We start from the raw sequence: 14,528 nt of genomic DNA, 5'->3' as shown, positions 1-14,528 counted from the left end.
ATACAACATCACAAGGTAGCCCAAAGTAACTGATTCCTTCCCACCCCTTGTTTAGCAAGTGCATCTGCAAATGAATTGGCACATCGTTTTACCAATTGCACTCTCACCTCAGCACCTCCATACCCTAAGTTAGCCAAGTGAAGTGTCTCCATTCATTAACGTATGTCCACAATCCATCACCTTCCTTCCCCAACCAACCTATTATCACTTTAGAGTCTCTTTCAATGATCAGCCTGTTAACATTTAGTCCCTGAGCCCTTTTCACACCTTCCATCAAAGCCATAATTTCTGCAAACAGTGAGTCCCCAACACCAATTGGGCCTTCTCCCAAGCCCCAAGGGGTCAGCTACTGTTTCACCATTTATATCTGTTTTGTGTCATATCCATTGTTAAATTATGGGCACTTAAACCATTTCTTATTACTTCCACCCAAATCCTTTTCAGTATGCCCCTTGCTCTTCTTGCCCCTTCAACTTGTAACAGATCACTTTTCTTATTACAAGGGGCTAGCTTCATGAATCTTGTTTCACCATTCCATTCTGTTCAGTGCCATATCCATCATTAAATTATGGGAGCTCAAATCATTTCTTATTTTATAATAGATCATATATTTCTGCATAATAGTAGGCTAAGAGAATCATATGGGGCAGCCCTGTAATATCTTTAGCTTATAAGGTCAACTTTATAGAATTCTCTATATGGTGAGTAGTAACAGGTGGCTAATGCATGGGGATTGGAGGCTTAGGAGCAGAGAGAAAGAGGAGAGAAAAAAATCTATATGATGATGTGTGTGATAATAGAGAACATACATTTTATTATTTCATTTTTCTATTTAAAGGCATAGTTTTAGAATCCCACATTGGGAGAGGAAGCAAAAAAATATCCCCTTTCAAGATAAAAGATTTCCTTTTGTATAAATGGGAGCATAGTAAATTCATGAACGCAAAATCTTTTATCCTCCTCTTGTAATAATATGGACAGCTTATGCACATTTTTGCCCTTTAATGTGAAAACAGTAGAATCCATTGGGAAAATAACCTAGTTTAGATGGTTCTAGTCAATGTTATCAAAACCGTAGTCGTATTGCAAATTGTAGAGAAAGTTGGACTGAATCGGATCATGAATTATATCGTAAATTGTAAGATTATTTCTATTTGTTACAAATTAGCAAAAAATTAGATATAGATATACTAAAAAGATAATATATAAAACCCTATTTCTAAACCATATCTAACATATATGTACGTAAAACCACTTGTACAGCAGAAACCTAAGATGGTATAATCAAGTTTGACTTGAAAAACAAATAACCTACATACAATAACCCTTTAACCTACAAATGATGGAAAATAAACTCAGTGTCTGATCTTAAAAAATGTAAATAAATCATTTTCTAGTAAGGCCTTTAAAATAAGTATACCTTGACAAAACTAAATATAAACAAAAAATGACAAAAGTATAGAACTAATTCTTAATTGAATTTATTTGAATCCAGTGAATCATATAAATTGAAAGATTTACAGATCAATCATATGATTCAAACAAAAATCATAATTTTTTTTCAAAAAAGGACTCAGACATAAGATTTAAATATAAACCTCTTATGAGAATGTACTATTTACATTTGTAGATTGATTTGATTAAATTTTTAATAGAAGAAAAGAAGAGAAAAGAAAGAAAAAGAACACCATGAGCTGAGCATAGATATTAATCATGCCAATCTTGTCAAGACTACAATTGAATTTAGACTTAATAACACCCTTGCCTAGACTTAACACCTAACCGAAACGGCAATCAACCTAGGATCCAAATTTTGCTTGGAATCAACAATAGAAGGCACCATCCCTTTCAGAAACCTAATAACACATTTGTCTCCATCAAAAAACAACGAACAGAACAAATGAAAATAACAAGCCAAGAGATTATCCCAAAAAACTAAAATAAAGAGAGGAGGTGGGCATTTGCTTCCTCCAAAGAATGAGATGTTGCTTGGTTTTATAGCTTCAGAAAACTATACGAAAATAAAAATACCTAAGTGCTAACTTGAATGAATCCTAGATAGCATCAACTAATCAGAAACTACAAACTCTGGTTTCTTTCAGATTTTTTGGGAAAAAACCTAGGACTCCTTCCTAGGCTCCAAAAAAACAAGATACTTACAAACTTGTGTTTGTATATTGATGTGATTAGGTTTAGGAAGATGAAAAGGAACAGAAATGAGAAGTAAAGAACACTACATAAGAGTTTAGGTGCAACCTAAACTCTATTGAGGCCTTGTATAATTTGATACTGTACAAGATGATTAAAATACTGTAAGTCATCTAACGCACATTTCAACACTATTGAGGCCTTGTAATGGCTCTGTCCTGATCCTCCCTCCCCATTTCCATGGCAGGAAAGTAGCTTATTCCCTGAACTGAAAGTCAAATTCCACATACAACACGTAGGAGTACCAAAAATATGAAGAAAAACACAAAGTATCTTTCCTGATTTATAATGCAAAAGTGAGAAGAAAAGGTTAAGTTCTACACAGACACACAAATCAGATAAGCATATGTATTCTTTAAACAAATTGAGAAGATTGAACTCTATTTTAATTCTCAGACTTTTACCACCAGAGCGTCTCTTCTTCAATAATGATAAGCACCCATAACTTGATGCAGACTGGGAATGCAACAAATCTGAAAGATATCTATCTGATCCCTTTGAAACATTATCTCGAACTTTTCCCCGACCACGCTTTTGAGGCTTTCGAGATGTTTCTGACACATCATTGCTTTCACGTTCACTATCATTTCCTTCCTGCCAATTCACAATGTCATGACTCTAAATTCAGGCTTTCCCAAAAAAAAAAAAAAAACAGCTACATTGCTATCCCAATGCATGTAGAAGAGTAAATGCAGCATAAACTACAGATGCTTTATTTATGTGCTAAACTACATCAATCCCACAATTGGATCATACAGAATGGAAATACTAGTCTCAACTTTTAAGTCATTAGTGTATCAAAAAAGTTAAAAAGAAAAAAGAACAAAGTGCAGACAGTTGCAATTTCTACTATTGCTTCTGGGAAAAGATGGTAAAGGATTAAAAATAAAAGATTATGAAGAAGAAATTATGTCCCAAGTAAAAACATAAAATGTTCTTAAACGGATAGAACTGATAAAGTGATAAATTAAAAGCAACAAAGTTCAGTTGGCAATTAAAAAGTCAGAATTTTATCTTTACTGAAGAACCATGTTCTTCCTTTTTGAAATAGAATACCAGTGACAACTATACCATCTACATGCAACACTCAGCAAATTCAGGAAACAACAATGATAACAGTATCTTTTATCAACATACCTACAAACCACACTTGCCATCAAGGAAAAAAGTGACCCCACACTTGCCACCTAACTGTCCTAAAACCTTACTATAATTTTATGATACTGCTGAAATAGCATCTTTTCATAGTTTAAGGGAAAAAAGTTGACCCCACCATTTCTATCTTGGTCCAGGTCTGAATTTTCTCCTAATCCCCTCACCTACATGAAATCTCAGAATTTGGATATTATTGACACGATAACAAAGCATAACCTTTCAAGTGAATAGCCACAACCTTTGCTTTCTATCCTCAATAGGCTCTAAGTAATCAAACATCCTCTCTAGATCCACGTAAAATAATAATAATAATAATAATAAACAAATAAACCAGAGCTATGAACCAACAAATGTAACCATAAATTGCAAACTACCACAAAAATAGTGGAAGAAGAAGAATTCTACAGTGATCACTAGAAGAAGATTAGAATAGAAAAATCAGTTCTCAACAACAATCAACTAGAGACAACAATAAATGAAACTCAACTCCCTTATTGCTGAAAACCAAAACGGTTCAATGATAATAAGATGAACAATGCATATGAACAATGTTGGTAGACTTTATAGCCTCCTAAAACCCTACAAAACATGAAATGTTAAGTACCTAAACCACCCTTGGTCATTGGGCACCACTAAAAGACACCAAACTCTACCAATTATACTCCCCAAAATACCCTTAATTGAAGAACAAAGAAAAAAACAGATCTTATTTTCCCCTAACCAAAAAACAAATTATGATGCACTAACTAGTAACTACTAAGCCAATTAACATAAAACTTGAACAACCCTAGTTGGGGCCTATTGGTCAAATATTTGATTCAATTTTCACCAACTGTTGACAATCATAGAAATCCAGCCAGCAATGTTAACCTCCCTTAATCTTCCTGTAGTCTAATTAGCTTGAGATTTGCAGGGTTTCCTGTACACTTCTTAAGCTTTAAAATATTCAAATTTCAAGCTAACTCAATGGTTGGATTAGAAGAAATTAAGAGATTTTTGCCCATAAGTTGGACTTTTACCATAAACAGTCTTTTCCATCTTTCTCTTGGACTTCTTCTGAGATTTAGTCAAGGATTGATGAAAACCATCTACATCAAGACCAATCCTCAATGGTCCATCCCCAGTAAATGAGCCATCAAATCAGCAGACCTGATCTAGAACATAAGGCAATTCCATATTATCCAATAACATGACATCCAAGGGCCTGTGGATAAGTCCACTAACCCAACTATTTCAATTTGAGGGTCCATTCAACAATCAGTCCCTTGAAAACCATGGAGACAGACATTCTGAAACCTTAAACTAGGAACAGAGCTCCACTATAGATCTAACAATACCCATAGATTCACAATTACTATCCTGAAACTACACCAATCTCTGAAAGTACAGGATTACCTAATGAAGATATAGAAAAGAACAATGGTATTTCTTTTCTCCATTGTTTTATTTGGAAAAAAAAAAACAAAATAACCAACCAAATTCACTAGAATTCAGCACTAGAAATGTAAAACTTTTAGCCATAGTTGTCAAGGCAACGCCTAGGTGACAAGGTGCCCTTGGAGGCTCGCCTCGCCCAGTCGCCAAGCAGTCTTGTATACTGTGTAATAAAATACTTTTATATTGTTTATTTTTTGAGATTATAATTATAAAATAGACATTATTAAACAAAAATATTCATTTTTTTGTGTTTATAAACTAATTTATTTTTATTATTTTCTTATTTTTTAGCATTTAATCAACACAAACATTGCTAACTGCTGTATTGATTATTGAACCCTCAAAGACTTCAAAATCCGAACCAATAAGTAAGGGAATAACTTAAAATTTTGTCTAATCAACACATTTCTTCCTCTTCCACCTTTTCTTTTCTTCTTTTCCTATAACAAAAGTAGAGGTTTAGCCCCTATATTTTTTGGCTTTTCTTTTCTTTCTTCTTTTTCTTCTCATAAATATGTTGATTTTCTACTTAAACATGAAGCTTATAATTTTCTTATGAAAATTAAGTATAGTTATTAAAGAAAGATGGTCATGGAACCTAGGGAAATACCATAGGATATGTAGTTTTTACTTAAAAAAAAAACCATAACCTAGGCAGGCAACAAGGCGCCCCCCTGTCGCCTAGCCTTGCCTTGGCACCTTGAAAAGAACGCTTTTGGCATACTACCCACATGCATATAATAAAACTTATAAAAGGAAGAAAATTAGAAATATACAACAGAACCAAAGAAACATGTTTGAGAACGGAGAACCCACCAAAACATTGTAGTGATCAGTCATCATTGCTATCAATCCAACTACAGATGCTGTCCCCTCTGGAAGGGATAAGTATGCCTGAAAGTCCAGAAGAACTAAATAAATGAACTGTATGAGCCAAAAACAAGCCAAGTAGATACCAAATTTACACATTAAGAATGTAACTTAACTTAAAACTGCAAAAATACCTTACACATAGCTTCCAAATTACGGAAGTTAAGAAAGTATATTCATTTTCATTATATAGTCATTTCTGCAGACTCCTAAATTTCAGTTGGTGCCAGACAAGATCACTTTAGGACCATTTGAAGGATTGGAAGTTGAGAGGTCTTAATTAGGAGAGGAAGAAAATTATGAAGTACTATATTGGCAGCTGTGACTTGGTGCATTTGGAAGGATTTTTGAAGACGAGCTGCTCATATGATGAGCTGATTAGAAGGGTGATGGGGACAATTCTTTCTTCTTTATCAACACAGGAGCAGTTCAGAGACATTCCACATCATGCATAACTTTGAAACGTTGTTTTCTTTGAGAAATGTTCAGGCCAGAATGACCTTGCTGCCTGCATTATTTTTGTATAGTGATTCACTGTACATGCTCATAGTTGTAAATGGTGATACAATTTAAGTTAAAACAATACTTTACCTTTATCTCAAAAAAAAGTACATTCATGTTACCATAGAAGAATAAATAGGACAACTTTTTATTGGTATTTGCACAGCAACACTAATAACTCTCTTCTAAAGTCAGTGGTAGTGGGACTTGAATCCGCATTGCCGCTGGAACAATCTATCTAACGTACCAACTGAGCCACCCCTCAGTTGATCAAATAGGGCAACTTAAAGGCATCATAAACTTAAAGTATATTAATGTTACTATAAAATAATACATTAAGATAGTTCCACAATTACCACAGAATGATATATAGAAGCAGAAGCTTTTGGGTACCCTGATCTGCAAACTCCTCGCAGACTCCATAATTTGAGGAGCAAACAGAAAGTCCTTGAGTTGGGAAATTATCATTTAAATTAAAACAAATTCTGTTGGGGTCACTTTTAATCCTTGGAGATGAAGGGAGAACAGCAACGGGCTGGTTTTTTTTGTAAAGAAAATATAGATTGGAAGATATTTGACTCGTAGATTGGAAGTTGTATTTTCTTAGGCTCCAATCTGCTTAACTCCCTTTTAGACTCCTCAGCTTGTAAAGGGGTAAATAAACAGAGGCTGATGTGTGGTGGATATCCTTTAGATCAAAACTGTTTTTTCGGGACTTCTTTATAAATAATGTGACGAATAGCACATTAGCGCTGGTAGCCCCGCTCTCATGTTGTAAATTATATAGAAATGATGATAAGCTATATACTTTATATTCTTACTATCATTAATAAGTCAGTTTTACAACAATGGGAAAAAATGTTGTTGAAATTATTGCAATATCAATTTACTGCATGTTTATGAATTTCTGTATATTGTCTTACACTATGGCAAGAGGACCCCTTTACTTGTATATCCTTCATATTTATCTGTAGTTAACTTCTCATTAGCAATCAAAAAACGGCAGCTAGAAATTTATTTTGTTATGAAGTTTTTCACATCTTCCTGCCTACCATCAGCTAAGTTGAATTTCATGGTCTAAAATTTATAAATAAAAACAGAAAAAAAAATAGATAAAATAAAATATAAGGATGTCACAATTATAAAATATATATTAGAAGTGCAGGTACAGTTACAGCCTACATGACACATCAAGGGACAAAAGGAAAGGGAAGAATAACTTACAAATTGTCTCAGTATGTCATTGCCTATACATTACAAGAAAAAGATCACACATAACAAATCCAACTAATTTACCACCCTAAATATTGAACAGCATTGAAAAATTCAAGAAATCGTCTAAATTCATTAGTGGATTCTACATGTGAAAGAAAAAGGAAAATAATTTGCAAAAAAATATCTTAATAATACACTGCCAAACGTCAGGAAAAGATGGAGCATAACAACTGTAATAGTCACTGCATCCAAAAATTCAAATGCATCACAAAACTAGAGAAACTATTCAAGTTTGTAAGTGAAACTACTACATCTTTTAAGCCAGAAATAAGGACAATATTTACCCTATTCATATTGTAAAGAGCCTCTACCATTTCAACAGATCTATTACGTACTATACCAGCCACCTGCAAATCATTATGAATCAATAATCACTAGAAGATTCCAAGAAAATAAATAGTTATATTATGTCAATATGGAATTCCTCAAAAATCTCCATTACCAAACCTACAATAAATTCCATTAAACCAAAATAATAGCTAAAAAAATGGATTAGTCAGCCTATCGCTAAATATCTTTTTGATCAATCCTATCGCTAAATATCACATCAGACCAGATGATGAAAAATGAGAAACCTTCTTCCAGTCTTTCCCATACTTGCGGTAAGCCTCATAGAAACGGATGAGTTCTTCCCTACTCCATTGAGGCCCTAACATGTCAGATAATGTCCTCTTCTGCATAGGAGAAAATGATTGTCAACACTTTGAAAATGTGAAAAGGTTCATAAAGCTAACCCATTTAAGAAACCAGTTCTTGTTATCAGTCTTCTCACTTCTGTACATAATATTCTTCCTTTTACAAACACTTAGTTTCCTTTTGAAATACCAAAACAGAAGAGAACATGATCACAGATCAAATGGACATTAACAAAGAGCAAGTGCCAGGAATAAAAATGGAAATCAAGAAAAAAATAATATTTTCAGCACTAATATATCAATGTAAGAGAATAGTCATGGAAAATATATATACTTAGAAAAGAAAAGCACAAGGACATATAATACATGCAAACATTTGATGAGTTAAGGTGTATATATTGAAGAGTTATGGGAATTATTATAGGGAGCTGCTTTGCTAGTAAGGTCATTTAGTGAAAGAGTTCAAATGACCCAGGAAACTACCACATGGCACCTTAGCTTAAGGGTCAAAAAAGAAAAGATCATATGGGGACTGGGGAGTAGTGTCTGCAACAGACTTGGACAACATGGACAGTAAGAAACAGGAGGCTTTATGAAAATAAACACGGTACAGAAGAAAATTTTTTGAAAGGATTACGAAGCAGACTGTACATATGGGTAGGGCTGTCAATGGGTCGGGACAGGGTAGAACCGGAACCGACCCAAAAATAAATATTAAAGTCCCGGAACCAAACCAGACCTTAATATTCCCAGCATCATAGCAAGTTAAGGGTGCAGAATGTGTATCTTTTTTTTATCAATAACTGAAACGGATTCATTAAATAAAATTAAAGAAGTACAAAAGAAGGGAGAGATAAACTCTCTTAACTCTCCCAAAACAGAATCACATGTTTACAACATAGCACAAAATAGTTGATTCCTCCCCATCCCTTGTTTAGCCAGTGCATCAGCAAAGAAATTAGCATTTCTTTTCACCCAATGCATATTCACTCCCATTCCTTGTGACAGCCACTTAAACCTTCTTTTTTTATTAATGTAGTCCCACCAACCAGCCGCCGCCTCCTTTTGCAGCCAGCTAATAACCAGCTTTGAATCCCCTTCAATTATCAGTTTGTGCATATTCATTTCTTTGGCCTTTTCAACTCCTTCCATGACAGCTAGAATTTCATCCCTCAAAAAGTCTCTCACACCAATTGGACCTGAAAAGAGAGCAATGGTTCTTCATCATTTTTGAAGACTCCTCCAAAGCCTGACGAACCCAGATTCAAAGTTCAGCTTAATAAACCCACTGATTGGTAAAGACCAAGACGGCCTTGTGACAGACTTGAAAGGGGCAGAATCAGCCACATCTTTCTAGTTTTTCATCAAATCAACAACAGAAATATCCTCAAAGATTTTTAGCATTTTCACCTAATGGACCACTCTAATAGTGATGGCTTTGATTAGAGCATCCCTAATCCTCTCTTTTTTTTCTGAAAATGTCCTTTGATTCCTTTCTTAGGGCATCCCTAATCCTCTCTTTTTTTTCTGAAAATGTCCTTTGATTCCTTTCTTCCCATATTGCCCAACACACTGCCGCTCTTATACACCTCCATAAAGTTCTTCCCCTCTTCTTTGGCCACAGCTAACAAAGGTAGGGCCAAACAAGCTTTGGACATTTGGTGGGGGGTCCACCTACACCCAAACAAGGAAAGAAACCATTGCCAAATTGAAGATACAAAGGGGCAGGAGATTAAAAAGTAAAAGCAACTCTCACCATTATCCTTACAAAGAGGATACCAATGAGGGGATAAGCACCAGTAGAAACCACCTATCCTAGGCAGAATTGGCTTACTCCAAACCTCTTTTACCGGAAAAAGCAAACCCAAACTATCACCAAGTTGTATTAGGGAATAGGGACAAGAAAAAGAAGCACACGTGAAGGAACCCATAAGGGAAAGAGTCCAAATTCGAATGTCTCTTTTTGAGGGATCCAAGAAAACCCCTTCAAGACCATGGGTCAAGGTTAAAGCACTACTTATTTCAAAGTTATGCAAGCCTCTTCTGAGCCCCAAGTCCCAATCAAACCCTGACCTTGAATTGGAAGGAACCACAAAGGAAGAAATGGGCTCATCCCTCCAGTTAGAAATGGCATAAAGGGAAGGGAATTTTTTCTTTTAGAGATGAGTTGCCAAACCAAACATGTTCCCAAAATTTTACAAGATTACCAAAACAAGGACTATACCTGATATGTGGCAAGAAAGAAGGTATGATGGCATAAATGGACTTCCATGGAGGAGATCTTGTAGCCCTAGCCAAAACTCCAACATCCCAGCCATTAGTCGCAAGCCCATGAATGCTAATGATTACCATTACCCACAGCTTGTCTCTGTCAACTGGCAACCTCCATGTCCACATTGCTAGCAAAGCAGCATTCCTTTCCTGAATATTCCCCAATCCTAACCCACCAAACTTTTTGCTTCTTCTAACCACTCCCCAACTCTATGGTCCTTTTTTTTTCCTCCCCTAACTCCCACAAGAAATCTGAAATCCGAAACACTAACCCCTTCCGAAATCTGAAACAAGAACAAAAAAAACACAGTAAATTGGCTAGAGTGGACCTAATTAAGGGGATCCTCTCAATCATAGGGTTCCAAAAATTACTACCTCTCGTATTATCCCTCAAAGGTAAACCCAAATAATTCATAGGCCATTGAGAAACCATACATCCCAAAATTTCTGCCCCCTCTAAGATTTCTCTTTCCTTCATATTCAAACCCACAATACAGCTTTTATCAGAATTGATTTTCAGATCCGACATTTCTTCAAATGCAAGTACAATCATCTTCAAGTTTTGTACCCACCTTAGATCACCTCTCTCACAGAAAAGAATTGTATCATCAACAAACTATAGGTAAGTGATTGGCGCCTCACCTCTGCCTACTCTCCAACCCCTCATCAAGTTTCTAGCATTGAAGCAAAATGTGCATCTTGTGTCCCCACATCCAAAATATTGTCCAATTTTAAAAATTGCATCACATTAGTGAAACTTGAGTTAGATATTTCCATGCATATTACTTGTCAGTAACAAGAGCTATAGATGGAAGAATCGAAAACAAGGTTCCTCAACATGGTTGTTAGGGATTTGGGAAAATAATCATAATTGTCAACATGCATATGTGGGGCAGTTTAGTCTGGGTTTAATGCAATTGTTATTGTGTCTTTTCCATGACAACAGCAATGCATATGAATTACAAAATGGGGTTTCAGTTATAAACCACCACATACTGTGAAACGTCACTGCAAAACAAGTTTGTAACCAATTTATGACTCTTAGCCTTGGGCCATTATCCAATGCCAGTCGGCCCAGTCCTAACCATAGGAGGTCTAGGGAGGGGTGGACTGGAGACCTAACCTTTGGCACTTTTGTGCACAAAGTGGCCACTCTCAGACTAGAACCTGCATTTTTATGCTTATCAGCCCAAGATTTCACCATTACTCTAAACAATGGCCCTAGCATGCAGATAAAATAAAGAACAATCATTCTGAACTGAGACCATCCATTATCAAATAAATAAATGAAACTGCAAAACAAGTTTGCTACCTACTTATGACTCTTACAGAAGCAGGTAGATAAAATAAAGTACAACAACTCTCAACTTAGCCCACCTAATATTGAAAAAACAAAAGAAAAAGAAAAGAAACCCTAGGTAAAACAATATATGATTATGAGCAATATAAACATCTTCCCAAGAAAATATGAATTATAATGTTACTTAAGCATAATATATGCTTATGAAAGAAATGCCTGCCCTCCCTGGGGTGGAAGGCTGATGTATATAATTAATTTTTTTGATGTTTTGCCTGTGCCCGGTTAGTCCTAGTGCTTTTTTTTTCTAGTCCACTCCCGTCCTTGGGTAAAGGTTGTGCTTTTGTTTCTCTCTGCTCTTTGGTTTGATAAATTCTTCACATATGGGTCAAAAAAGGAACATAAGAAAACAAGTCTGTCATTCTGGCTGCTTCAGATACAAAAGCCCTTCTAAGAAACCAAACTTCACACAGAAGCACCTAAAATGGAAGAGTTCCACTGTTTTACAAGTTTTGGCTTCTTTTGGGTAAAAGAAGCTCCTGAACAAAAAAAAAAAAAAAAAGATAGGTGGGGTATACTACTCATTTAGAAAGTTCATTAGAAAGATTTGAATGTGATAATCCAGGCATCTAAAAGGAATATGCATGTTACAATTAAAGCATGTACCATGTAGAGCTATATTTTTGCTTCCAAAAGCACCTAATTTTGGCTTCTGCTTCAAGAAGAAAAAATTGTTCTAGCTTCTACAGAAGTGCCTCTAAATTTCAATTGTCAATAATCACCTAAATGTGCAGAAATAACTTCCCAGGTAATCCCAAACAAGGACTAAATCTTGTAGTTGAGATTCTCTGCTATATGGTAAGTCAAAAAACAAGCCTTACAACAAGGATAGCAAATGATTGACAATCATTAAAAACTGAGTAAATGAAAATACTACAACAATAGAAGATAAGTAAAGCCCATTCTATCACAACCAATAAGTCAGAAGAAGCTGAACTCACCCGTTGGCTACTTTTGTTTGCATTGCCTCTATCCTTGTCAGGAGACTCCTCATTAACGTTTGGAAACCGCTTATTCACACTTCTGGATTTTCTTGGTGGGGCCATGTAAACTATCTGAACAAGTGTCAATAGTAGAACTGAGAGTTAGCTAAGTAATTTTCTCAAGAAAATTGTCAATTAAATAAAGCCCTAACGCTTCACTGCACCAGAACGTATATGAGCCTTCCCAAGATAAAGTTTCTTTACACTAAAGGAAATTTTTGTTAATGGAACTAAATATTTTCAATGAAGAGAAACATGCAAGACAAACATGGCATAAAAAAGCACTCAATATCATTCCCCTAAATTTCAAGAAGCAAACTGATCAGCTACTTTTAGCAATGAAGCCTGAAGGACCTAATAATATTCCACATGCAACTTATCTTTGGGACAAAAGAAACTCATATTCCTCTCTCCATGCTTTACCTTGTCATATTCCAAAATAATCCATTTCTCATGGGCATTTTTCAAAATTAATATATAATAAACATAAAAAGAAAAAATGGATGGCATCTATTATGTGAGAATAATTCTGATACAGGACACGCATATAGATGATATAAAATTGAGGAGTGAAAAAGGCAGCCAATCCAAAGAAGTTTCAGAATGGCCCTAGGGTTCCCCTACATGGCAGAAATAGTTGAGGTCTTCCAGCAATCTTCCCTAATTCACCAACGCATAATCCTAAAAATTAAATATGGAAAATAGATGCAAAAGTAACGTCTATCCCCTTCTACTATCATGTTATTATGATATACTAACTACCGGTGGGGCAAAACATCAGAAAAAGAGGATTCTACTAATGGCCCCCAGATGTCATTCTAGGGCCCCACATTGGTAGTTAGATGCAAGAGGAAGTTTTCTACAGGGTGCTGCCATATTAAATCCACTCCAAACCCATTAGATGTCAAAACATGCAAATCTATTCTTCTAAAAATTTGCAAATCTCTTCTTTTTAAAAAGTGAAGGTATTATTGCATTATTTTCTGGATGAATAAGAATTGAGGCTCTGTAAGAGCAGAGATGATGGCTGTGCTACAGGCTTTAAGGTCTGCAAAAGTGCAAAGTACATGAACTTAGAAAGGATAGTGTTAGAAGGCAATTCAAAGGTGGAGACAAGATGGATAAAGCATAATGAGCAGAGGCTGCGGTACTATAGACAAGAGCTTAAGGAACCAAATCGCTGACAAAAAGATTCATAACTCATCCACCCACCAACAAGTTTATAAAAACATTATATGTTTGAAACATATAAGTTGCACATATCACAGAATGTGATCATCTTTTACCAATTAAGTATCTAACAAATCCACTGCAGGTTTTATCTTAACCCCAACAAAAAGATTCATAACTCAACCACCCACCAACATTTCTATAATCAAATAAAAGAAAATATGTTTTATATAAGCAATACCAGTGATCAAAAGGTGTCAATTTCGAGGAAGGGAAGCCAAAGAATTTACAATCTAATTTGACTAAGGCACCATTTGGCTATAGGAAAAAAATGAGCCAGAAAGTGTTTTGAGCGTTTGGTAAGAGTTGCTTTTAAGCCCCAAAGCACAAAGCCTAAAATTGGGGCTTTGTGCTTTTAGGCTTTGAAAGCACAAATGACAAATCTGTAGCTTATCCAAATTAACCTAAATCCTCCCGGAATTTGGAAATTCCATCAAGTTTCCTGGATGCCTTGATTCATAGACTAAAGTAGTGAAGGAGACAAAGTTAACTATAGACTAATCTAACACATCGATGGTTCAATTTACAGAGCAATAGAAGCATGCCAATCAGCATTAACGAAGACAAACTACCCACCAAATAATATTACCATCCCCCGAAAAATCA

General features: G+C 35.3%; 1 protein-coding gene across 9 annotated transcripts in view; it reads right to left on the bottom strand.

Annotated features, from left to right (window-relative positions):
• Positions 1-14,528, bottom strand: part of LOC148861602 (protein ALWAYS EARLY 3-like) — a 54,880-nt gene that overhangs the window by 39,398 nt on the left and 954 nt on the right. For 3 of the 9 annotated variants that reach the window (XM_088986386.1, XM_088986383.1, XM_088986387.1), the window contains exons 2-6: positions 12,651-12,764; positions 8,022-8,120; positions 7,731-7,793; positions 5,617-5,694; positions 2,613-2,802 (exon numbers count right to left, since the gene is read on the bottom strand). In XM_088986386.1, the coding sequence (XP_088842512.1) occupies positions 2,613-2,802; positions 5,617-5,694; positions 7,731-7,793; positions 8,022-8,120; positions 12,651-12,755 (535 nt within the window). In that variant the 5' untranslated portion in view covers positions 12,756-12,764. Of the gene's footprint in view, positions 1-2,330; positions 2,803-5,616; positions 5,695-7,730; positions 7,794-8,021; positions 8,121-12,650; positions 13,503-14,528 lie in introns of those variants that run through there. The other 6 variants (XM_088986380.1, XM_088986381.1, XM_088986382.1 and 3 more) reach the window with 3 other exon arrangements.

This window comes from Nelumbo lutea, chromosome 4, assembly GCF_056320005.1.
Source record: "Nelumbo lutea isolate HS-2025 chromosome 4, American lotus-T2T, whole genome shotgun sequence".
Taxonomy (NCBI): domain Eukaryota; kingdom Viridiplantae; phylum Streptophyta; class Magnoliopsida; order Proteales; family Nelumbonaceae; genus Nelumbo; species Nelumbo lutea.
This window is presented reverse-complemented; position numbering and strand designations above follow the sequence as displayed.